At 53.1% G+C, this 25013-nt stretch overlaps 1 protein-coding gene across 7 annotated transcripts in view; it reads left to right on the forward strand.

The window, feature by feature from the left end:
* Positions 1 to 25013, forward strand: part of PPARD (peroxisome proliferator activated receptor delta) — a 72584-nt gene that overhangs the window by 40912 nt on the left and 6659 nt on the right. For all 7 annotated transcript variants that reach the window (NM_214152.3, NM_001130241.3, XM_084966733.1 and 4 more), the window contains 1 exon segment: positions 18080 to 18310. In NM_214152.3, the coding sequence (NP_999317.2) occupies positions 18181 to 18310 (130 nt within the window). In that variant the 5' untranslated portion in view covers positions 18080 to 18180.

A 25013-nucleotide genomic window follows, 5' to 3' on the forward strand; every position in this document is an offset into this window, starting at 1 on the left:
GGCAGGACCAGAGTGGCAAAGGGCCTCTTAGAGATGGGTGGGCACAAGAAGGTGGGAAGCCGCTGAGAGTCGAAGGCAGCTTCTCACTGGCCGCCGTCTAGTACTTTGTGTCTGTATCATACCTGACAGCTTGCCAGGCACGTTCATTGTCATGTCCTCTCACCAGCCCGTCAGGCAGGGGCTATGGCCTCATTTCGTGGCTGAGACGCTGAAGCTAAGCCCAGGGAGGGCTGGCTTCCTAGAGGAGGGGCTTCCTCAAAGATACCATGGGCCTGGGCAGGTGAGCAAGGGGACGGGCCGGAAAGACATAGCCAAGGCCTGGGGCTGTGTGTGGGAGCAGGTGCCTTTGACCCAGGGGAAAGGTGAGGAAGAAGGCGGGGGAGCAAGGCAGAGCCTGGGGCAAGAAGGGCCGTGACCAGAAGTTTGGGCCTGTTGTAGGGTAGCAAGGAGCTTTTGAGGTTTCATAAACAGGGAAGTACTTGTGACCATATTTGTGATCTAGAAAGATGAGTCTGGGTACAGACTGGGGAGGGGAACAGAGTGGCAGCAGGGGCCCCTTAGAGACTGTTGGAGTAGTTTAGCTGAGAAATGAGAGGGCGTCAGGGAGGTGTTTGCCACTGGGATGATGGTAGTTGGTCCATTTGCTACTTGGATTATTTGGATCTTGGGGGGACAGTGGGGGATGAGGGCATAGCTGCAAGGAATCTAGCTTCAGAGTTCCTGCTGTGACACAACAGGATCAGTGGTGTCCCTGGAGCGCTGGGACGCAGGTTCAATCCCCAGCCCGGCACAGTGGGTTAAAGGATCCTGGGAGTTCCCTTCATGGCGCAGTGGTTAACGAATCCGACTAGGAACCATGAGGTTGTGGTGGGTTCGATCCCTGCCCTTGCTCAGTGGGTTAACCATCCAGCGTTGCCGTGAGCTGTGGTGTAGGTCGCAGACACGGCTAGGATCCCGTGTTGCTGTGGCTCTGGGGTAGGCCGGTGGCTACAGCTCCGATTCGACCCCTAGCCTGGGAACCTCCATATGCCGAGGGAGCAGCCCAAGAAATGGCAAAAAGACAAAAAAAAAAAAAAGGATCCTGCATTGCGGCCACTGTGGCACAGGTCACAACTGTGCCTCAGATCTGATCCCTGGCCCAGGAACTCCATTCACCACAAAGCAGCCAAAAGAGAAAGGGGAAAAAAGGAGTCCAGCTTCAAGACTGAGACCCCAGGAATTCCCACTGTGGCTCAGCAGAAACGAACCTGACTAGTATCCATGAGGTCTCAGGTTCGATCCCTGGCCTAGATTAGTGGGTTAAGGATCCGGCATTGCTGTGAGCTGTGGTGTAGGTCACAGACATGGCAGCTTGGATCTATCGTTGCTGTGGCTGTGGCGTAGGCTGGCAACTGCAGCTTGCATTTGACCCCTAGCCTGGGAACTTGCAGATGCTATGGGTATGGCCCTAAAAAGCAAAAAAAAAAAAGATTGAGACCCCAACCCAGTGACCACCCCAGCATTAAGCAGAAGGGCGATAGTGGAATCCGCCTCGTTCTCAACATGACTGCTGGAGTTTGTTGAGTGACACTGAAGGTCCCGTGACTCCTCAGGGTCAAGGGTGAGACTTCAGAATGGGCTGCCCTGGAAATGAGAGATTCAGGCTGCTGCAGTCTTCCTCCCCCATGTGCAGCACATGCTTGTTTCTGCCCCCAGGAAACCCTGCCTTGTGCTGTGTGGAGCTCCTAACGGGAAGACTAGCAGCCGCCTGGAGACCCTAGTCCCGCCTCCTCCCAAACTTGGGTTTGCGTATATGTCAGGAGGCGGGAGAAGTCCGCCTGTGGCCTGGACCTCTGCTCCCCTTTGGCCCTATGCTCCCAGCTTTTGGCTGCCAAACAGAAGGTGAAATTTCATCAGTTGCTGCTCATTGCAGGGCCCCAGGGGTGGCTCTGGGTGAGCTCATTGGCTGTTTTCATCTCCAGATTTCACTTGGCCTGAAATTCTGCCTCCAGGCCTCATGTGGTGTCTGCCTGGCTTCTGGGGGTCATCAGGCTACCCTCTTTTTACCCTTAAGGATGAGCTTAATTCATTGTAGCTTATTTTTATTTTAAAAGGTTTATTAACATAAAAATAACAGATGAGAAAGTTCTGTGACTGAAAGAGACTGACTGGATGTAGCACCTCCAGCCGCTGCGCTGGGGTGAAGGCAGGATGATCAGTGTTTCTTAGGCGCATTCTCGATGTACGGGCATTGGTCCTCTCCCCTGCTGTCTCCTCTGGCACACGGGAGCACCCTGAATTGTTTTGACACCCAGCTTTTGCTTTTTTTCTTTTTCTTTTTTTTTTTTACTTAAGTATATCTTGGGATCTTTCTTTTCCTATCATCACATGAGATCCACTGCATTCTTTTTTTTAAAGCTTTTTCTGTTGTTGTTGTTCAGATGATGTATGTATAGTTTGACCAATAATTTTCCAGTAAACATTCATGTAACTAGACATTAAAATACCTTAGATTTGTCAAGTGAACTCTGGCTCATAAAACATCTTTACAGCTGTTTTCTGGTGCCTTTCTCCTAGCTCTGTGGGGAAGATAGCCCAGAAGGATTTCTTTGCAGGTTAGGATACTCTGAACAGTGAGGAGGTGAGAGGGGTTGGCGCTCGCTTAATGAAGAGTGAAACAGGGTCTGGAGTTCGTTTGTGGCTCAGCAGGTTTAGGATCTGGCATTGTCACTGCAGCAGCTGGGGTTACTGCTGTGGCTCTGGTTCAGTCCCTGGCCTGGGAATTTCCACATGCCGTGGGTGCAGCAAAAAAAAAAGAGTAAAATGAAATTTTAGAAAAAAACGAGTAGAACAGGGTTGCGTGGGGAATAGGATTGCGAGGTACACGCATCTCAGTCTCCCTAGAAAGGGCATATGAAGCAGCATCTCTGGGGTGACTGTGGTGGGCGGCAGAGGCCCTGGGGACAGCTTCCTGAGAGAGGATCAAACGTGAACCAAGTCTTTTCAAGAGAGGGGGTGTAGGAGGAGACCACTGAAAAAAGGAGGGCATTTCCGGCAGGACAGCAGCAGAGGCAGAGGCCCAGAGACACAAACATGGCAGAGGTTCAGAGCCCCTGGACACTCTTTCTTCCACCACCAGCCTGGTCTGATCAATCAGACAGTCAGCAGACAGTTAAACGCCTGCTCTGTGCCCACCACTTTGGGGTCCAGAGGGCAGCAGGTCCCTGCCTTTCATGGGCTCTCACACTCTAGCCAGGAGATGCTGGGCGCACAATGGGCATGACTAACTGATGGTGACATAGGTGAGAATAGTGGTTACTGCATGTTCCTGTGCAGCACAATGGGTCAAGGAGCCAGTGTTGCCACAGCTATGGCACAGGTCGCACCTGCAACTAGGGTGCAATCCATGGCCCAGGAACTTCCACGTACTGTAGGTGCAGCTTTAAAAAAAAAAAAAAAGGAATAATGGTTACTTCTTACTTGGGGGCATTATTAACTGGGAAGGGGCACGCAGGGCCTCTGGGTGTTGGAGATGTTCGCTCTCGTGAGCCGGCGATGGTCTTGTGGAGGATGTGTCAGGCTTCATGGAGCTGCAGACTTGGGGCATGTTCTCCCCCTCTTAGAAAGCAAGCCAGAAAATAAATACATGTGCATCCCAGATTAAATAAATAAGCAAAACGCAGTAGCAGGAAAAGTATGAAAAAGGCTCTGCTTGGAGAAATCCAGAGACTAGGAGCACCATGCAGGAGGCTTAGCTGAGGAAGTGATAGAAGCTGAGGCTTGAAGAACAAGGAGGTGTTAAGGGGGTGAGATGACCCAGGAGGAAGGAACAGCCTGTGCCCAAGCCCAGAGGCAGGGCGAGCATGGTGTGCTAGAGAGGTTGGGATGCACAAGTGTAGAGTTTGGAGGGGATAAGAGAGAGATCTCAGTGGGGACCTCTCACTGTGTTGTTTTAGAAGCCCCCCAGTGAGCCTCTGTCTCTCTCAGCTCTGATTCTGCCCTCCCCATGCCCCTGACGTAAGGCTGACCTCAGTAACTAGGGCTGACCGTGTCCAGGCACTTTCTGTCCCTCAGGGGACTGGACGCCCCCACGAAAGGGACAGCTTGCCAAGCCCAGATGTGCTCTGCATTCAGCCACCCTGCCCGGCTCACCCTGGCCCTCCCTCAAGTGCCCTTCCCAGCCTTCTGGTTCAGCTGAACCAGGGCCATGACACCTGCTTCACAGTCCATCCTGCTCCTCCTGGTTGGAAAGATCTCTTCCTCCAAAGTCTCCCCGCCTTGCATGGCCTCCATCATGCAGCTGTTGGTACCCTCGCCCTCTTCAAGGGCAGCCTCAGCCTCGCTCCTTGGGGCATTTCCCCTGGAGGACTATTGTGCTTAGTCTCTAAATCTGTCCCATAAACAATTTTTCACTTGACTGGGGCCCTGGCTGGAGGCGGGTGGGAGGGCTCCACGGGCGTAATAGCAGAGGCTGCCTGGGAAGGGGTCAAGACTACTGCTTCCCAGTTCCCAGAAGTTGCTACCTTTCAGGATTCAGGAACAAGGAATAGAATTTCTTGGGCAGTCACCAAATCCTAAATTACTATCTTGCATAAGACTTTATTTATGAGTTTTTAAATAAGAGTGATGGACCATAATCAACTGAATTATTTTTCTGAGATAAACATTTCAGAGATTTTAGTGTAAAAGAAAATAAAAATATATACTAGGAAATGCATGGTTTATTATTAGTAGGAATAATATATCGTGACAAGATTATGTATTTTTATTAACATGTAAAAATGATCTCTGATATATTTGATAATAGAAAATGTCAAAGGAAGAAAAGATTAACACAAAATTAACACCAAATAAAAATTATTTTGTTATTTAAGGCTAGTACCACAAATATTGAATACTTAAAATTATTCTTAAAATGAAATTTTTTTTCCTAACTGAAATTTTCTCTTTTTTTAAATTACTCAATGAATTTATTACACTTATATTTTAGTTGTACGATGATCATCACAATCCAATATTATAGGATTTCCATCCCACACCCCCAGCACATCCCCCCACCCCCAAACTGGCTCCTTTGGAAACCATAAGTTTTCCAAAGTCTGTGAGTATCTGTTCTGCAAAGAAGTTCATTGTGTTCTTTTTTCAGATTGCACATGTCATTGATAGCATTTGATGTTGGTGTCTCATTGACTGACTTCACTTAGCATGACAATTTCTAGGTCCATCCATGTTGCTAAAAATGCCAGTATTTCATTCCTTTTAATGGCTGAGTAATATTCCATTGTGTGTATGTACCACATCTCCTTGATCCATTCCTCTGTCAATGGACATTTAGGTTGTTTCCATGTCTTGGCTATTGTATGGAGTGCTGCAATGAACACTGGAGTACACATATCCTTTTGAGTCATGGTTTTCTCTGGATAGATGCCCAGGAGTGGGATTACTGGGTCAAATGCTAGTTCTATTTTTAGTTTTCTGAGGAATCTCCATACTGTTTTCCACAGTGGTTGCACCAATTTACAATCCCCCCAGCAGTGTGATAGGGTTCCTTTTTCTCCACACCCTCTCTAGCACTTATTATTTGTAGACGTTTTGATGATGGCCATTCTGGCTGGTGTAAGGTGGTACCTCATCGTGGTTTTGACTGGCACTTCTGTAATAATGAGTGATGTTGAACATTTTTTCATGTGTTTTTTGGCCATCTGTATGTCATCTTTGGAAAATTGTCTGTTTAGATCTTCTGCCCATTTTTGGATGGGGTTGTTTGTTTTTTTGGTATGAGCAGTAGGAGGTGTTTATAAATTTTGGAGATTAATCCCTTGTCAGTCAATTCATTTGCAAAGATTTTCTCCCATTCTGTGGGTTGTCTTTTCATTTTGTTTAGGGTTTCCTTTGCTGTGCAGAAACTTTTAAGTTTAATTAACTCCCATGTTGTTTCTTTTTGTTTTTACTGTCATGACTGTAAGAGGTGGATCTGAGAAGATGTTGCTGTGGTTTATGTCAGAGAGTGTTTGGCCTATGTTTTCCTCTAAGAGTTTGATAGTGTCTGGTCTTCTATCTAGGTCTTTAATCCATTTTGAGTTGATTTTTGTGTATGGTGTTAGGAAGTGTTCTAATTTCATTCTTTTCCATGTGGCTGTCCAGTTTTCCCAGCACCACTTACTGAACAAGCTGTCTTTTCTCCATTGTATATTCTTGCCTCCTTTGTCATAGATTAGTTGGCTGTAGGTGTGTGGGTTTAATTCTGGGCTTTCTATCCTGTTCCACTGATCTATAGTTCTGTCTTTGTGCCAGTACCATACAGTTTTGATGACTGTTGCTTTGTAGTATAGTCAGATGTCAGGGAGCCTGATTCCTCCAGCTCCCTTTTTCTTTTTCAGGATGTCTTTGGCTATTCTGGGTCTTCTGTGCTTCCAAACCAACTTTAAAATATTTTGTCCAAGTTCTGTGAAAAATGTCCTTGGTAATTTGATAGGGATTGCATTGAATCTGTAGATTGCCTTGGGTGGTATAGTCATTTTGATAATATTGACTCTTCCAGTCCAAGAGCATGGTATGTCTTTCCACCTATTTGTGTCATCTTTGATTTCTTTCATCAGTGTCTTACAGTTTTCAGAGTACAGGTCTTTTGTCTCTTTAGGTAGGTTTATTCTACCTAGGTATTTTATTCTTTTGGATGTGATGGTAAACAGGATTGCTTCCCTAATTTCTCTTTCTGATCTTTCATTGTTAGTATATAGAAATGCCATCGATTTCTGTGTATTAATTTTGTATCCTGTGACTTTGCCGAATTCATTGATGAGCTCTAACAATTTTGTCTTTTTAGGGCATCCATGGCATGTGGAGGTTCCCAGGATAGGGGTCTAATCAGAGCTGTAGCCTCTGGCCTACACCACAGCCACAGCAATGCCAGATCCTTAACCCACTGAACAAGGCCAGGGATCAAACCCACAACCTCATGGTTCCTAGTCGGATCTGTTTCCTCTGTACCACTATGGGAACTCCTACTGTGTTTTAAGGCAGAGAACTTTGCCTGGAACTTTTCACTGTCTTTTGAAGTAACTGGCAGCCATTTCGGAAAAGAGATTCTCCCTCTTTCAGTTGTACCTGCTCTTGAGAAATATCTTGGTGTAGTCAAAAAAGCCCTGGGAGCCAGGGAGCCAGGATTTGGGACCTAGCTCTGCAGCCATCCCTCCCCCTGACTACAGACGGGTTATCTCTCTGGGCTGAGTGATTATACAAATAAGGAAATAGTCGCTCAGGGAGATGAAGCAATTTGCCCAAGGCCACGCTGCTAGTGAGTGGCAGAGCTAAGATTCAAACCCAGTTCTGGTGGGGCCAAAGCCCTGCCCTTGCCCTCACGCCAGCCGGCCTCCTCTGAGGTGACTGGTCACTGTTAGGGTGGCACCAGGCGCTAGTGCTCGGAAGCAAGAGAACGCCAGTGCTTGTAGGATCTGGGGTGCAGATTGTTCCCTAGGGAGGCAGGCACTTCAGGCAAGCCAGTGAGCTGGCTGCTGGGTGCTCCTTGGCCACTCTTGGAATAAATGGCTTTCCTGTGGGTGTCACAGAGGGGAGCTGCTGGTGCCCATCCAGCCCCTTCCACCCTGCCCAGACAGAGAAATGCAAGCTTCGTGGCCTTGGCCTTGGCCCATGTTAGGGTCAGTGCCCAGGATCACCCAGTGGGCCTGGGAATCCCAAGGGTGGTCCAGATGGATGGAGGAAGACGTTGCCCCAGCCTGCCTGGGCTCCTGGGGGAGGGGGACAGGAAGTACTGTGGGGGAAAGGTGTGCAGAGCCTTGCCAGGCAGGTCGCAGTGGGTGGGGAGACACTTATTCTGGTCGCCCCAGGATTTGGGTGGAGGTTCTGGAGGAGGCAGTCAGAGAGGAGGGCCTGGTGGCGGCTCCAGGATCCCCAGGACCACTCGACCCCAGCCTGTCATCTTCCTAGTTGGCGGCTGTGCCCCACACAAATGGCACTGAGCCCCGGTGAGTAGTGTCTGTCCTCCTACTTGCACGGTGTCCTCCCCAGAGCAGTTGTTTTGAGGAAAACAGTGGCTCCAGCTCAATCCGGATACGGTTTGTCAAGGCCATGTTTTCCTGTTGCCGCAGAGCTGAGAGTCCAGGAGAGCAGGCTTCCCGAGTTCCAGCTGCTTCTCCCTGCATTGTTCATCCCCACGGGCCTCCAGGGAAGAGCCTGGATTCAGGACCAGGGCCAAAGCGGCCTGGCAAAGAGCCGGGTAGGACCTGAGGGGAATTCTGGGAAGTTCTTCCCTGGGTTCCAGGCCTCCCCTCAGGGCAGAGGGGGCCCTGGAGGGAGGACCCCCACGTCCTGTGCTAGTAGCTCTGGGGAACTGCAGCAGTGCTTTACCTGATGCTTTTGAGGGGCCCCTCTGTCCTGCTGGAGGAGGCTGTGCTCCTCCCTGCGAGCCTGACATGATATGACAAGTGGAGCCTTCGTTCTCTGAACAAATTCCCCAGTGTCATTACTAAGTCACCCAATCCCAGTGTTTCTCCGTCTCGCCCACACACCCCTCCTTCTGGCTCCTGAGTCCTTAGGGAGGGGTTCCAGGATTTTGACCCGATTTCTCACTGAGAGCCCTTGCAGGCTGTCATGCAGGTGTAAACGCCAGAAGCTGCTGTCAGAACAATATGAGAATTGGAAGGTGAGGGCATGGGCCCATCTGATTTTCAAGGTGCTTTGATGTTTAAAAAGTCCCTTCTCGGCCCCCTGAAGTTTGAATACTCTTGTTTTTTTGTCCTGTCACTCCCTCACCTCTGGTTCTCCCTTTCCTCTTTGGCAGACTTAATGTTTTCCAAATATTTGTTAGCGAGGCCCTTATCTGAGACCTTAGAAAGCAGCCAAACAAGTGCACACTTGAAAAGGGAGGGAGTTCCCGTCATGGCTCAGCGGTAACGAACCTAACTAGTACCCATGAAGACAGGTTCGGTCCCTGGCCTCACTCAGTGGGTTAAGGATCCAACGTTGCTGTGAGCTGTGGTGTAGGTCGCAGACACGGCTCGGATCCCATGTTGCTGTGGCTGTGGCCAGCAGCTGCAGCTCCCTGCTCTCAGTCCTGGCCCCTAGTTCCTGAGCTGGTTTCACTCAAGTGAGACCCAGGGCTTGTGTTGGGCAGACAAGATGTTTTTGAAGGGGTCTCCTGGCTCTTCTCAGCTTCGTCACCAGAGACATTCATGCTTATTTTCAAAACAATTACAACTACGACCTAGTAAAAGCTTTTCCTCTCCCCATCATCCCCCTCCTCCTCCTTCCTCCCCCTCCTTTCACCCTTCCCCTTCCCTCTTGCCCCCTCCCCTCCTCCCCTCCTCGCCCCCCTCCTCCCCTCCTTCCCATCCCTGACTGGTTTCCCCTCACAGTTATCTGGGCTGTTGGGCAGGTGTGTGTCAGCTCTGGGCTGCAATCAGATAAAACGGGTGTGAGGCAGAAGTGCAGTTGGACCACTCGCTGTTTCCTCCCAGCCGTGTGTCCCTCCCCGTGCTGCCGCGGCACCACCTGTGCCGCCTGCAGGATTGGCAGGGAATTCCATGATAGGCACTGGCCGGAATGCTGCACCGTGAGATGGGCTTCTTCAGCGTTTCCTGCTTTACCTTGCTACTCTCTGAAATAGTGTCTCATGTTTGTGTCATACTTTTTAAACCTGTTTTGTTTTATTTTGGGTATTAAACACAACACATATTCATTATAGAAAACTTAGAAAAATTATATGAGCACTAAGAGAAGAAATAAAAATTACCCCTAAGGGATAGTCATCATTAACATTTTAGCATGTAAGTTTTATAATACAAATGTTTTTCATACATCATGTCTCATCTGGAGAACTCAGCAGGTTAAGGCACAGCAGGTTAAGGATCCTGCAGTGGATTGGGGGCACTGCTGTGGTGTGGGTTTGATCCCTGCCCCAGGAGCTTTCACACGCCACAGGCACAGCCAAAAAAAAAGTCTCATCTGAGCCTGGCTGCTTCTGTTAGGGCAAGCATGCAGATATTAGTTCCATCTTACAGATGGGGACACTGAGCCACACAGAGGTGAGCAGGTTGCCCAGAGGAACATACACAATGAAGACAGAGCCCTAGCGCTCTCTCTCCTGTATCCCACTTCGGGCCAGGCTCTGGATTTCCGAAGGGCCTGGACAGCTGCTCTGGTTTGTTGAATTGCCTCACGCAGAGGTTACTAGAGGCCGTGACCCTTTGACCCTCATTGACTTAGGAGAATAGTGAGAAGGCAGATGTGCTCCTGAGATCAAAAGTGTCAAGTGTCACCCTTCCAGCACTTAGCCCTTCCTAGGGGTTTCTGGACCTACACAGAGGGGGAGGGCGTGATAAACGGAGGAGGAGGAGGAGGGCCGGGAAAGCCGTCCAGTGACAGAGCTGTGATAAGAGTACCTGGAGGAGATGGCTTTGGGGAGGAGGAAGGTGCCGGCTGACACTTGGAGACCGGAGGTCAGACAGGACCAGGAGTTGCAGTTAGTCGGGCGGGCAGAGGGTCCGCTCCCCAGCAAAGGGAGACTATTTCGCATTGCAGGGCTTCAGGAAGGGAAGCGAGAAGCAGGACTGTGGGGTGAGTGAAGGCTCCCAGCCTTTTCTGGTCCCTACCACCCTGCTCTACTCTCCCGGGCCTGGGGTCCTGCTTTTCCCCTCCCTAGAACACCTACCCCTCAGTCTGGGTAAACAAAACTCATCTGCCAACGCCTGGATTTTATTTTCTTCTCTGGACCCTTAAGTGTTTTCTCTGATGAGCATAGTTTACTTTTAAGATCATTTCTGGATGACCCAGCTCTCCTCGGCCTGGACCCTTCCCTGAGGCCTCCAGCAAGAGGCCACTTCCTCCTCTTGAGGACTCAGCCCGCTCCTCCCTTCCTCTCTTTGTGTGGTGGTCGCAGGTACAAGTCTCACCTTCCTCCGGACTGGAATGTGAACGCCCTAAAGATCCCCAGCTCCGCGCTGACAGGAGCGTGCTGACAGGAGTGCATGTATATGAAGGCACTTTGGGAACTTTAAAGGGCTGGCCGATGTCCGCGTCTTGGTTGTTTAAAAAGGAAAGTGTGTGGGCGGTGGGGTCCAGTCCACAGCCTGTGACCACAGACACCGAAGCAGCGCCACTGACGCGCAGGCTGGTGTGCTGGTGGGGAGAGCCGGGGGTCAGAAGTTCGGGGGCCTGGATGCAATTGTCAGGCCCAGGAACGTGATGGCTGTTACGTGAGTTGGCCTCCCGCCAAGCAGTGCCAAGTGCCGCATCTGCTCCCCAGACATGTATGTGTGTCACAGCCGGGGATCACCAGACCAGAACAGCTCTGGGAGGTGGAGCCAAGGCAGGTCAGAGCAGAAAGGGGCCTTGGAGAGGCCTGATCCCAGCCTGACGTCTCGCTCAATGAGGGCACGGGGGCGGCGGGAGAGCCCTCGCCTCTGTGGAAGGGCCTCATCCCTCGGCCCAGCCTGGATCTTCCTGTCCCAAGTGACCTGGGCTCAGCTGATGTCACTTCCAGTTCGTCCTCCACAGTGGTCATAGGGGCTCTAAATGCTGCTCTGACCCTGCCCGTGCTCTTGTTGACCCCCCTCAGCTCTGCTGCCCTCAGATACCCACCCCCATCCTCAACCTGCCCTTCAGGGCCCCAGGAGCTCTCCAGCCACTCGGCCTTCCTGCCACTCCTCAGAGGGTCTGTGCGTCCTGCCGCCTCCCTGGGGCCTTTTCACATCTCTGTTCCCCAATCACACTGTCACCTCCCCAGTCTGCCTCTCCGTCAAAGGCCAGCCTCCGGAACCCCTCCTGACCACCCACATGGGGCCACCGTGCGCGGTGTTTGTCCCTCAGGGCCTGGGCATCACTCATGGCAGGGTTGTGTTGGGCACATACATGTGGGTACTCAGCAAGTGGTGGTTAACCAAGCGGGTAAAGGCAGCCAGCAGCATCAGCAGGCAGGCACCTGAGGTCCTGGGGTGAGAAGGTTCTGGAAAGGTCCCCCACTGGGGCCCTCTGCCCCCGGCACAGCCGTCCTTAGCTCAGAAGCCTCTCCCGGCGCCCAGTGGGCAGGGTCTGGGTTTCTTCTGGGTGGGCCCGTCTTACCGCAGTGTATCTTTCAGCATATCATTCAGGTTTTTTTGTTCAAGACTTTTTCTAACAGGAGTTGCTGTTGTGTCGCAGCGGAAACAAATCTGACTAGGAACCAAGAGGTTGCCAGTTCAGTCCCTGGCCTCGCTCAGTGGGTTAAGGATCCAGCGTTGCCATGAGCTGTGGTGTAGGTCACAGACTCGGCTTGGATCCCGCGTTGCTGTAGCTCTGGCATAGGCCAGTGGCTACAGCTTGATTTGACCCCTAGCCTGGGAACCTCCACATGCCGAGGGTGTGGCCCAAACAACAAAAACAAAAAACACATACACAAAAACCACTTTCTAACATATCTCCCTCTCTTACCCCATCATGAAAGTGTCCCATACTCATCGTAGAGTTTTGTTTTGTTTTTTGTTTTTGTCTTTTGTCCTTTTAGGGCTGAACCCTCGGCATATGGAGGTTCCCAGGCTAGGGGTCTAATCGGAGCTGTTGCTGCCGGCCCACACCACAGCCACAGCAATGCCAGATCCAAGCCACGCCTGCGACCTACACCACAGCTCACGCCAATGCTGGATCCTTAACCCACTGAGCGAGGCCAGGGATTGAACCCGCATCCTCATGGATACAGGTTTGATCTCTGGCCTCGCTCAGTGGGTTAAGGATCCGGCATTGCTGTGGCTGTGGTGTAGGCCCACAGCTGTAGCTCCAGTTTGACCCCTAGCCTGGGAACTTGCATATGCTCAGGTGCGGTCCTAAAAAGAAAAAAAAAAGGAAGTAAGAATCAGCTCCAACTCCGCCCCTCAGAAGAGCGCACCACCAATGATTTGGGCCCTGTCTCTCGGGCTGGTGTCTGTGTGCCGTGCACCGTTTTGACGTCCTGCTGTCTGCGAAGGCTTCAGATGTGGGCATCGCCTCTATCAGAGACAGCGCTGTAACCCAGCCTCCCCATCAGTCATTAACCCGGCTCTGACCAGTGCCCTGGCCTTCCAGACCAGCAGCTCCACGGTGCTCTGCTCCTCATTCGCCAGTCCCAGTCACTCCACTCACTCCCCTCAGGGTACATGAGAGGCCTGTGCAGCCTTGGAATGGGTTTCGCCTCAGCAGGTCACCTGAGGCCAAGCCTGAGGAGTGGCCTGGGAGCTGGTTCTGTTCAGAGAGTGCAGGCACCAGAGAAAGTGAGCCCCCCCGCCAGTTCTGGAGTTCTTCCAATTCCACCCAGAGTCAGCCCCTCAGCCTGGTGGAGTGGAGCGAAGCAAAAATACAAGAAGAAGCCACCCTTAGGGCTGCCGAGGACGCCCAGGGGTCAGAGTGAGGAGGAGGGAGCGGTCTTTGCTGGGATCAGGGCTGAGGGGCAGAGTGCGGGACAGCCTGACGCATGGGGGAGGGGGGAGATGCAGCAGCTGGGTCGCCAAAGGGTGGGGGTGGGAGGGCCGGAGTGGAGAAGGGTTCGGGCCCCTCTCTCCCAAAGGAGCATGTGCCCAGGGTGGGGCGCCGTCGGATCTCCTCTCACAGTTGATTGTGAGGCAGGGAATTGGGAAATTCTGGGTTTATTGGGTACCTGGAATTCCAGTAGGCCAGCACACATTCAGACCTGGCCTGTCACTTGCCGTGTCATCCCCGGAGACAAGCCAGCGCTATTGAGTATTCTCCGCGTGGTGGATTCATCCTCATGCCAGCCGCTCAGGTTGGGTGGTAGCATCCCGGCTTTAGAGCTTACGTCTCCCTTGGGTCACAGAGAGGGGGTTGCAAAGCCAGGGTTTGAACCCAGGCCTGACACAGAAGCCTGTGGCATAAACTTCGGTGGGGCACTTGTTTCAAGGGCAGCAATAACCGACACAGTGGCAAATGTTACAACTGGATACTGTGACTGAGGTGAATGCTTTTAGTTCATTTATTCAGTCTGCAAGCATATATTGAGCACCCATTAAATGCCAGGCACTGTGCCAGATGCCAGGGACCTGCCTCAGCAAGATGGATAGAGGACATTGCTGGGAAACTGGTAACGTGGTGAGAACAGAGCAGCTGACAGACGTTGCAGTTTTGCGCGGTAATCACAGCTCTGGAGGGCCTGGATCAGGGCTGTAGTAGGAAGGAGCAGACGGGGGCTCGCCAAGGAGAGCTTCCTGAGGGAGGAGGTATAGGCAGGTCTCCAAGGACAGTAGGCCTTAGCTAGTGGCAGGCATTCCAGGCTGAGGCCAGCTCAAGGCATTGATGCTGTATAATGGAGCAAGTAGGATGAGGCTGGTAGAGGGAGCCAGGGACCAGGGCCTGTGGCTGCCTTTGGCATTTGGCAGGTTGTATCCAGAAGGGCTTTAACCGGGGTGTTGCCGACAGAAGCAGTTCTTGGCAGCTGGACAAAGGATTCAGGAGTGATGGCTCCAGACAGAGGCTAAGAGCAGCTTCCTGATCTAGCAGGGAAGGGACACACCAGCTTCTGATTCGGTCTTACCCAGCACCGAACTCAAGGCACACAGCACAGCAATTGAGACTTGAGCCAACCTGGACTCAAATCCTACCCCTGTGTTACTATGTGACCTTGAGCCAGTTACTGTGTGACCTTGAGTCAGTTATTTTCCCTCTCTGCGCCACAGTTTCCCCATCAGTTAAATGGAGATAATAGTAGTACCTGACTTTAGGGCTGTTGTGAGGATGAGATGTGTCAGTATATATGCAGCTTGGTGAACAGTAAGCCCTTGGAGGCTTGGAAGCTGGCACCATTGTGATGGAGGCGGTGAGCCCAAGGCTTGGAGCTGTAACACAGCTTGGACCCTGGTGCAGGGAGAGGCCTAACAGAACACACCTTGGCTGATGGCCCCACTCAGAGCGTACAGTCTGCAGCTGCGCTCGGGGAAGCCCGCTACACGTATCCTTTTCTTTTGAGGCTTGAACATCTTCCAGCACTCTTTTTTTTTTTTTTTTTTTTTTTTTTTTTGTCTTTTTGCCATTTCTTGGGCCACTCCCGCGGCATATGGAGGTTCCCAGGCTAGGGGTCCAATCGGAGCCATAGCTGCCAGCCTACGCCAGAGCCACAGCAACGCGGGATCCGAGCCACGTCTGCGACCCACACCACAGCTCACGGCAACGCCGGATCGTTAACCCACTGAGCAAGGGCAGGGATCGAACCCGCAACCTCATGGTTCCCAGTCGGATTCGTTAACCACTGTGCCACGACGGGAACTCTTTTTTTTTTTTTTATGATTGATTTACAGTGTTCTGTCAATTTCTGTTGTACAGCAAAGCGACTCACTCGTACATACGTGTACCTTCTTTTTCTCATATTGTCCTCCATCCTGTTCCATCACAAGTGATTAGATATAGTTTCCTGTGCTATACAGCAGGATCCCATTGCCCATCTGCTTCAAATGCAAGGGTTTTCATCTACTGACCCCTCCAGTGCTTTAAAGCTCACAAAGCACCTTCATGGGAAGGCTTCAGGCCCCAGACCAGGTGTCTCTAGAGCTCAGGGTCCCTGGGTTGAGCTCCTGACCACCTCCCGCCATGCAGTCCACTGCCCGATGGGAAATGGTTGGCGTCGTGCCCTGCCCCCGACTCTAGCGCCTGGAAGCGGCAAGAGGGGGTATCGGAACACGGCCGCGTGCATGGCAGGCCTGTGTGTGTGGGCATACATACCACACGTGTGTGCGTGCCGGAATCAGAGCAGTCCAAATCCCAAACTCTAGCCAATGCCCAGAATCACATCTGATTTCAAGAGGCAGCCCAGAATCTGAGAACAGTTCCTTTGGTCATGGTGAAAGAACATTCCACCAGCAGGCATGTGGGAGGGGAGCTGCGGCACAGGAGTGTCAGGTGTATCAGGTGGCCCAGCGCACACAGACCCCGTCATGTCAGAACCCTGTGGTCTCCCGCCCCCGAAGCCTCTTGCGTGTTCTCTGGGACGCCCGGTGGGCCTGGCGGGCCTGAGCTATGTGTCCCTCTCCTTACCTGCCCAGGGGGCTCAGGAGGACTGGCAGAGCCTGCCATGCGGGAGACCAGTCAGCTCCTACCCCTCCCTCTGTCGCGTCTCCCAGAGTCACTCAGGACTAGAGGGCCTGCAGGAAAGGGTGAGGAAATATTTTGTCAGGTACCTCATATATAAAAGGCAGAGTTGTTCTTCCTCTTCTGTCACACAGATGTCCCCCACAACTTAGAATCTAGGCACTTTCCAAACTGCCTTTAGGAATTGTCATTGTGTCAGTCCAAACAAGAGAAGAGGAAGGTCTGATGGAAAGGAACGAAATGGGAATGAATTTTTTAAAAGATGTACTGTCAGCTGGAAGTTGCTTCGCTTGGCACACTGGTTCTCAGGCTTGGCTATGTATTATAGTCACCAGGGGCATTAAAAATAAAAATCCCCGGAGTTCCCGTTGTGGTTCAGTGGTTAACGAATCCAACTAGGAACCATGAGGTTGCGGGTTCGATCCCTGGCCTCGCTCAGTGGGTTAAGGATCCGGCATTGCCGTGAGCTGTGGTGTAGGTTGCAGACGCGGCTCGGATCCCTCGTTGCTGTGGCTCTGGCATAGGCCGGTGGCTACAGCTCTGATTAGACCCCTCTCCTGGGAACTTCCATATGCCACAGGAGCGGCCCTAGAAATGGCAAAAAGACAAATAAATAAATTAATTAAATTAAATAAAAATTAAAATCCCGGAGTTCCTGCTGTGGCACAGTAGGTTAAGAATCCCACTGCAGGAGTTCCCGTCGTGGCGCAGTGGTTAACGAATCCGACTAGGAACCATGAGGTTGCGGGTTTGGTCCCTGCCCTTGCTCAGTGGGTTAACAATCCGGCGTTGCCGTGAGCTGTGGTGTAGGTTGCAGACGTGGCTCGGATCCCGCGTTGCTGTGGCTCTGGCTTAGGCCGATGGCTACAGCTCCGATTCGCCCCCTGGCCTGGGAACCTCCATATGCCGCGGGAGCGGCCCAAGAAATAGCAACAACAACAACAAAAAAGACAAAAAAAAAAAGAATCCCACTGCAGCGTCTTCCATCATTGCAGAGGTACAGGTTCAATCCCCAGCCCAGGGCATCCAGCATTGCTGCAGCTGTGGCTCAGATTCAATCCCTGACCTGGGAACTTCCATATGCTGTGGATGTGGCCATAAAAATAAATCAATAAATATCCTGATGGCCAAGATGCTCCCCAGTCAATCAAATGAGACTCTGGGGATGAGCCAGACATCTATATTTTTTATTTTTTCTATATTTTTTAAAACTCCTGGAGTTCTTGTTGTGGTTCAGTGGGTTAAGAACTCAACTAGTATCCATGAGGATTCAGGTTTGATCCCTGGCCCTGCTCAGTGAGTTCAGGATCCAACATGCTGCCACAAGCTGAGACATAGGTCACAGATCCCAAGTTGCTGTTGCTGTGGCTGAGGCGTAGGTCGCAGCTATGGCTCCAGGTTGGAACTGCCTCCTCCTGGATGATGTAGACTTGGGTTCGCCACCCACTGACCCCCAGGGAAGATTCCAGGACAGAGTGCCGCCCCCTTGCCTGATGCTCTGCCGTTGAGGGTCCAGCTGCAGATCTGCTGGCTGCTGTGAGCCTGGCCTAGCAGCACTTGTGCGCTTCCTCCACACACAGACACAGGAAGGGGGGACCCTCTCTCTCCGTGGCCAGGGGCTTAGGAGAGCAGTGGCTCTTGGCCTGAGTGCTGGTGGTTATAGCACAGGCCTTGGGAGGTGTGATGCATATCAGCGTCTCCAGCGGGAAGGTCCCAGAGAGCTGGGCAAAGCCCTTCAAATCATTCTCCTGTGGCTCCTCCTGTGGCTCTTGGAGGCTCAGAGAACAGGATGCAGGGCAAGGTGACACCGAGCTCTGACCCCCCGCCTTGCGAACAGAGACGGCTCCATACCCCCCAAACCAAGTGCCAAGTGGGCAAAGGGCAGAGGGGCGGGGACGGATGCAAGGCATGGAGACTGTGGGACGGCACTGCAGGCACAGAAAAGGCCTCCTGCCACGCTGTCCCCCAGATGGTAGCCCTGGACCGTGTCCCCTCCCGTCACCCTCTCATCCTCTACACCGCCTGTCTCCCCCTTGTCCAGGTTGACAGGAACTGCCCTGTAGAGGTCCATCTGCACTCAGACCCAGATGATGCCAGAGCTATGACCGGGCCTGCAGGCGTGGCGCCGAGGGGAAGTCAGCCATGGAGCAGCCGCCGGAGGAAGCCCCTGAGGTCCGGGAAGAGGAGAAGAAAAAGGAAGTGGCAGAGGCCGAAGGAGGCCCAGAGCTCAATGGGGGACCAGAGCACTCGCTTCCCTCCAGCAGCTGTACAGGTGCGAGGGGCACCACGGGCAGGGGTGGGGGGCGGAGGCGGGAGCCTGGCCCGGCTCGCAGCATCATTGTGGGTCAGAGTGGCAAGGTGGTGAAGGACTGGGCCAGACAGCCCGGGGTCACTCTATCGCTCATCAGCTGCAGGGTCTTGAGCAAGGTGCCCCCCTCCTTCCTGTAAAACAGCCGGGGGATCGGGGATATGCAGTGCACCTGTGTGAGATGCACGTCGTCGTCGTCATTATTGTTCTACTGCCGCTGCCACAAGGGATCCAGGACAAATCTGCATCAGCGACCTGCCAGAAAGATCGGCTGTCCCTGTGATCATTGTGGTCAATCGGATCACACAACTCACACACAACTCAGGCGATGGGTCCTCCTCTCACACATCATCAGGCTGCACTGTGATTAGGCATGAATGCGAATCGGTTAGTGGGAAGGACTGATTAATTACACTTTGGGGTAGACAGTTTCCAGCTTCTCTTCTCTTACTTGTTGGCTCCCCTTTATCTGCTGACAGCAGCAGCACGTACTTCTTTGGCACCTTGTCCTGTTCTGTCGTCGTCTTCATCTTTGTCATCATGTTACATCCACCTTCAAGGGCACCCAGATGCCACGTCTCAGCCCCTGACTTCCCCTGCTGCCTGCCTCCCCTCCCCAGCTTCTCCCTGCTCCCTCCACCCGAGTGCCCTTCAGCTGATCCCTGCCCCTTCCTTGGAGGGCACCAGGGCCACTAGAGGCTGTACTGCCAGGAGGGGCATCCTGATCGTGCTTCTGGTCAGCTGAAGGAGATGCTGACCACAGGCGGTCATCCAGGGCAGAGGAGCAGGCCCCGTCTGTGTGGGGGAAGGAGACGGACAGCCCGAATCCTTGAACCGCGCCGCTTTGAACCTGCAAAGCCAAGTCCTGGGATTTTGCAGAGGTTCTTCCTCTTCGGGGCCCCTGGTGGGGTAGGCTTGGTGTAATTTCAGGGCCCAAGAGCAAGTGTCCCCCACCCTCTAGAGTAACGACCTCCCTGTCACTTGACTGGTGGCTGGGATGGCCTTTCTGACCCCGCCTTTCTTGGGAGGGAGGAGTGGCTGACCGGCAGCCATCGCCCAGTGTTAACAGCACATGCTGTCCTGAACTGGAGGCGGGCGAGGAGGCTTAGGACGCAGAGGGAAGACACTGGCGGCTGAGAATGGGAAGAAGTGTCACCAAGGACCCATGGGACAGGGAAAGGGAGAGAGGGCCGCGGTGTTATGGCCTCAGTACCTGCCCTGGCCCCCACTGTCCCCACATCTGGGCCTGGACACGCAGAAGTTACCTGCAGTGTGACGTCCTGTCCTGCAGCCCCCCGCACACCCGCTTTGGGGACCGGATCCCACGTGCTGTGCTGTTCACATGCAGACCAGACCATGGTGCCTGGTGCACGGGTAGAGTGAGGCAGGTATGGTCCAGGCTCCTGGGGCGCGTTATTGGTGGGTTTAGCGGGGGGGGGCAGGAGATGGCTGAGGCCTCGCAGTGCTGTGCATGATGCGGTGTTGACCAGGTTCCGCTTAGCAGCAGATCCATGAATTGACAGCAGAGAGACTGGAAACAGAGAGAGGGCTGTTTACCACACTCCCTGTGAAAGTCGTACTATAGAACAGGTCCCATAAATCCTGCAAGCCAAGCCACCCAGCAGAAAAATAGAAGCAGGCAGTTCACGGTAGGACACATAAAAATGTCCAGAAAACATGAAACATTTTTCCATCTGCTCAACAGTCAAGGAGGGAAGCTTTAGATGAGGTGTCGCCAGCCTATCGGATTGGCGGAGAGGACCGTGTTGGCCGGAGGGAGAGGCTATGGCCCTCCACCCCCCCGAAGGGGAAGGGCAGCTTGGCCAGGGCGGCCACGACTTGAGTGTGCAGTTCCTCATTTAGGAAGGCATCCAGTGTAAATACTCACTCAGCGTGCACAGCAGTTTCCACACTCATTTACGGCAGCACTGCTCACGATAGCAGAGAATTGGAAAGTACCCATCTGTGGGGATTTGGTCCTGTGAACTGTGGCAGAGTGGTCATTAAAAAGGACAAGGTAGAGGAGTTCCTGTTGTGGTACAGTGGAGACGAGTCCGACTAGTATCCATGGGGACACGGGTTCAATCCCTGGCCTCACTCAGTGGGTTAAGGATCCGGCGTTGCCGTGAGCCGTGGTGTAGGTCACAGATGCACCGTGGATCCCAAGTGGCTGTGGCTGTGGTGTAGGCAGGCAGCTGTAGCTCCTATTTGATCCCTAGCCTTGGAACCTCCATATGCCCCGAATGTGGCCCTAGAAAGACAAAAAAAAAGGACAAGGTAAGTGTGCATGTACGCACAGAGAAATAAGTTCCTGACAGCTTTTTAAAAATCTGTAGCTATCGTGGGGAGTACCTACCTGCGCAGGACTGGGGCTGCTCAGAGGGACAGGATCACGGGGGCAGCACCAGTCAGGCGCTGTGTGCGGCCCTCATGCGCTTTTCTCAACAAGCCTGCACTCTTCACATAATTTTAAAAGAAGATGCATTGCTTGAGGTAAATTAGTTACTGTTATTTTCTTTAAAAAAAAAAAAAAAAAAGTTGCAGGGGCCCTGGAGACAGAGCTTCTTGTGTTGGGGATCACGCCCAAGGGCAAGAACCCGAGATATGCCCACCTCTAGGGCCAGCCAGGTGAGGACGTTTCACATACCATAGGTGTTTGGCACCTGCTGGTTCCCTGCCCTTTCCCTGGAGTCTGTGACTTCAGCCCCTAGAGTCCCCTCAGTGATGCAGGAGGATGGGGCCCAGTCTCAAACCCCAAAACAGCAGGATGGCTACATGGTCTGCTGCCCTTCTGACCCTCCAGAGGTTCTGTATGGACTCCGTGTGTCTCTGTAGCAAGCTCAGCACCTGCCAAGCACCCCCACTCCCGCCCCCCCCCCCTGCCAGGGACAGGCCTCCCTGGACATGTTCAGCCACCCGGAAACTCCCACGCCGGGGTCCCCTGCTAGAGCCAGTGCTCACAGCCCACCCCTGCTTCAGACAGACATCCCAGTCCCACCCAGGAAAGAGGTCAGGGTCTTAGCACAGGGCTGAGGTAGATTAAAGGGTCTTCCTCCTGGCCCTGGTGGCACCTCTCACTCAGCACATGCTTGGTGGGTGTCCGGGCAGGGACTGGCCACTCAGTGCGGGGCAAGGCTGAGCACCTGCTCCAAGGAGCTCGCAGTCCAGGCCAGCAGGACAAGAGAGATAAGGAGGCTGCTTGGTGACCCGGCCCACAGCCCAGGGAATTGGCCCTGACTTCGGAAGCTGCTGGCCTGTGGGGCTCTACCAGCAAAGTCAATAGATGGGGCCCTTCCCCTGCCACCCTCGCAGCTATGACAGCAGCATGCCTCCGGAGATAGAGACAGATGGGCGGGGACTCTCGACCACACGGGGACTTACGTGAAGAAGGTCAATAGTGTCTGTTTGCTGAACTTGTGATCGAAGGTGATGCAGCTGAGACTTCACTCCTGGGGCGACAGGGCTCGTGTTTATGCTGAGTCCAAACATGCAAATTAACGGCCTGATGTTATCCTCGGCAGTGACGTGTGTCTCGTCCTTTATCGTAATCACAAACTATTGATCAGTGGTAATGAACACTCGGGAAGCGGTTAAGAGCTCAGCCCCAAGGGCTGGGTGGTTCTGGGTTATAATTCTCATCTGCCCCTGTGTTAGTCAGGGTTCTCTAGGGAAACAGAACAGATGGGGTGTGTGTTTGTGTGTGTGTGTGTGTGTGTGTGTGTGTAGAGAGACATTTATTTTAAGGAACCGCCTTATGTCTCTGTGAGGGCTGGCAACTCAGAAGCCTGCGGGCAGGCCAGTGGGCTGGAGACGGGACCCTTGGGGGAGTAGCTGAGTTCGTCTGGAGCAGAGCTTTGGCTTCCTTGCGGAGGCCTTGGTCTTCCTCCCTCAAGGTCCTCAGCTGATTGGCTGGGGCTTCCTCACATTGTGGAGAGTAATGACTTCAGTGTTCATCACAGCTGAAAAATGCCTTCAGGGTAGCGTGTAGACGGCTGTATGACCAAAGACTGGGCACCGTAGGTGCCACGGGAGCCACCGTCAGCATGTTACTAACCTTCCGAGCCTGTTTCCTCACCTGTAAAACAGGCGTGAGAAGGATTGAAGGATTGTTTGTGGGCCATGTGAGGCTAACAGTGGAAAGCACGCAGTGGAGGGCCTGGCCGTGCACTAAGGAAGAAGTGATATTGGTTCAAACACATAGCCTTTGCAGGGAAATTGGATTTAGGCTCAAATCCAGGTCCCACCATGTGTTAAACCCCAGCCTCAGTTCCTCATCTTGAAATGGTGGGCAGTTATGGAGTTCCCTTGTGGTGCAGCAGGTTAGGGATCTGGCATTGTCACTGCAGTGCCTTGGGTCACTGTTGTGGTCTGGGTTCGATTCCTGGCCCAGAAATTTCCATGTGCCGTGGGCATGGCCAAAACAAAACAAAACAAAAAAAAGGTGGCAGTTACTGGCTTCCAAGGCTATTTGCAATGATATTAACAAGCATAAAGATACTAAGATGGGAGTTCCCTGGTGGCCTAGTGGTTAAGGATATGAATTGTCATTGTTGTGGCTCAGATCGCTGCTATGGCGTGGGTTCGATCCCTGAACCCGGAACTTCCACATGCCATGGGCGTGGCCAGAAGAATAGAGGCCTGATAAACGCTGGCTCATTCCCCTGCCCTCCCAGTACCGGCAGTGCAAGCCCTCAGGTGGTGTTCGGGAGGTCAGCCAGGCTGCGTGTGGCCAGGGTCTAAGTTCAGGGGCGGGATCGGGCCCAGATGACGTCCATTAAGTGAGCGGGGCATCTCCAGAGAGCAGAGGCGGTTTGGGCTGGGTGAGAGGAGCTGCGCAGGCTGACAGCCCTCAAAGGCAAGCCCAGCTCTCTTCCACCAGCATGCCTGAGGGTCACCAAGGCAGAGATTCCCAGTGTGGCAGGGAGGGGCCTCTTGGAAGCCTGGACTCCCTCTGGGAGGTCGACCTTCAGAAGAACTTTCTGGGGAGTTCCCATCATGGTGGAGTGGAGACGGATCCGACTAGGAACCATGAGGTTGTGGGTTCGATCCCTGGCCTCGCTCAGTGGGTTAAGGATCTGGCATTGCCGTGAGCTGTGGTGTGAGTTTCAGACACGGCTCGGATCCCTTGCTGCTGTGGCTCTGGTGTAGGCTGGAGGCTATAGCTCTGATTAGACCCCTAGCCTGGGAATCTCCGTATGCCCCAGGTGTAGCCCTAAAAAAAAGACAAAAGGAAAAAAAAAAAAAAAGAAGAACATTCTGTCATCATTACTTCAGGTAGGATATGATTGTGATTGGAAAATAAGCCCTTAAGCCAGGGGGTCAACCAGGAAGAAACAGAACCTTTATTTTTGGAAAATTCACCCCCAAGTGATGGGGGTACCACAGTAAACACAAATCCCCACACCACCCCCACCCCGGAGGCTGCACGCACACTGCCCACCCATCCCCTCATCTCCCTGCCTCTTCCTGCCTCAAGTGTCAGTTACTTGTGTTCTTCTCCTGTTCCCCTCAGATAGGCAGGAGTTCCCATTATGGCTTAGCAGTTAACGAACCCAACTAGGAACCATGAGGTTGCAGGTTTGATCCCTAGCCTTGATCCATGGGTTAAGGATCCGATGTTACCATGAGCTGCAGTCACACATGCAGCTCTGATCCCTCATTGCTGTGGCTGTGGTGTAGGCCGGCAGCTGTAGCTCCGATTGGACCCCTAGACTGGGAACTTCCACATGCCACAGATGTGGCCCTAAAAAAACAAAAAAGGGTGTGTCCTTGTCCCATTACTCTGAGCTGCCAGACCTTCCTGACTGCTGTCAGGTTTGCCAGCCTGTGCCTGTTTTCCAATCACCCCCCTCCCCCAGTGCTCCTAACAGCCCTGGGCCTGTTTCCCCCAGTCCACTTTGCAGCCCCCTGACCAGGGCCCCTCTGGGGCACCCCTCTGGGTCTCTCCTTACAATCCAGAGCTCTGACCACCTCGGTAGTCCATGGGGCTTGGGTACCTTGGCTTCTCCCAGGCTTCCCGGTGGTCCTGACACCCCTGAGCAGGGGCCAGTGCAGCCCAGGTCTTGTTTGGGGCTCTCCAGGCCTCATGAGCAAAGGACCCCACCCCAGGCTTGGGTTTCTGTGAAGCTGCGGGAAGGGGAACAAACAGCCAGAAGAAGAGGCATGATCGCTGCCTTTGTGGGACACACAGCTTGGGAACTGCAGAACCACAGCTCCCGTGTCACATTCTCACCCCTCTTCCTGCTGCTTCTGAGGACCTGGAAGCCAGCCTGGGAGTCACCTAAAGCCCTGACCTTTGAGCCAGGGAGGGGAGCAGTCACCTTGCCTGACAGCCTCACACCCAGTGATGGCTCCCTCGCAATCCCGCCCTGCACCGCCTGCCCCCGGCCAGCCCTGCCCCTCGCCGCCTTGTGTTCTGCTTTCCCCCCACCTCTTTCCTTCTTGGGCCAGTTGAGGGCAGGGTCTGACTGCTGCCCTGCATGCAGCAGGTGCCCGTCAGGTGTCCACTGAATGAAAGAGGGGGGCAGGGCCAACAGCAACCTGGTGACCAGACATATGCCAGGCCTCAGGGCCCCGAGGGTGACAAGGAAGGGCCACCAGGAAGTGACTGGTCACTATGGACATGGCTCGATGGAGGATTGAGATCCAGAGGAAATGTGCATAGAGT

This window comes from Sus scrofa, chromosome 7 (genome assembly GCF_054392235.1).
Source record: "Sus scrofa isolate SSC_HxYL_T2T_F1_AM1 chromosome 7, Sscrofa_HxYL_maternal_Yorkshire_Landrace_v2.0, whole genome shotgun sequence".
In the NCBI taxonomy this organism is placed as follows: domain Eukaryota; kingdom Metazoa; phylum Chordata; class Mammalia; order Artiodactyla; family Suidae; genus Sus; species Sus scrofa.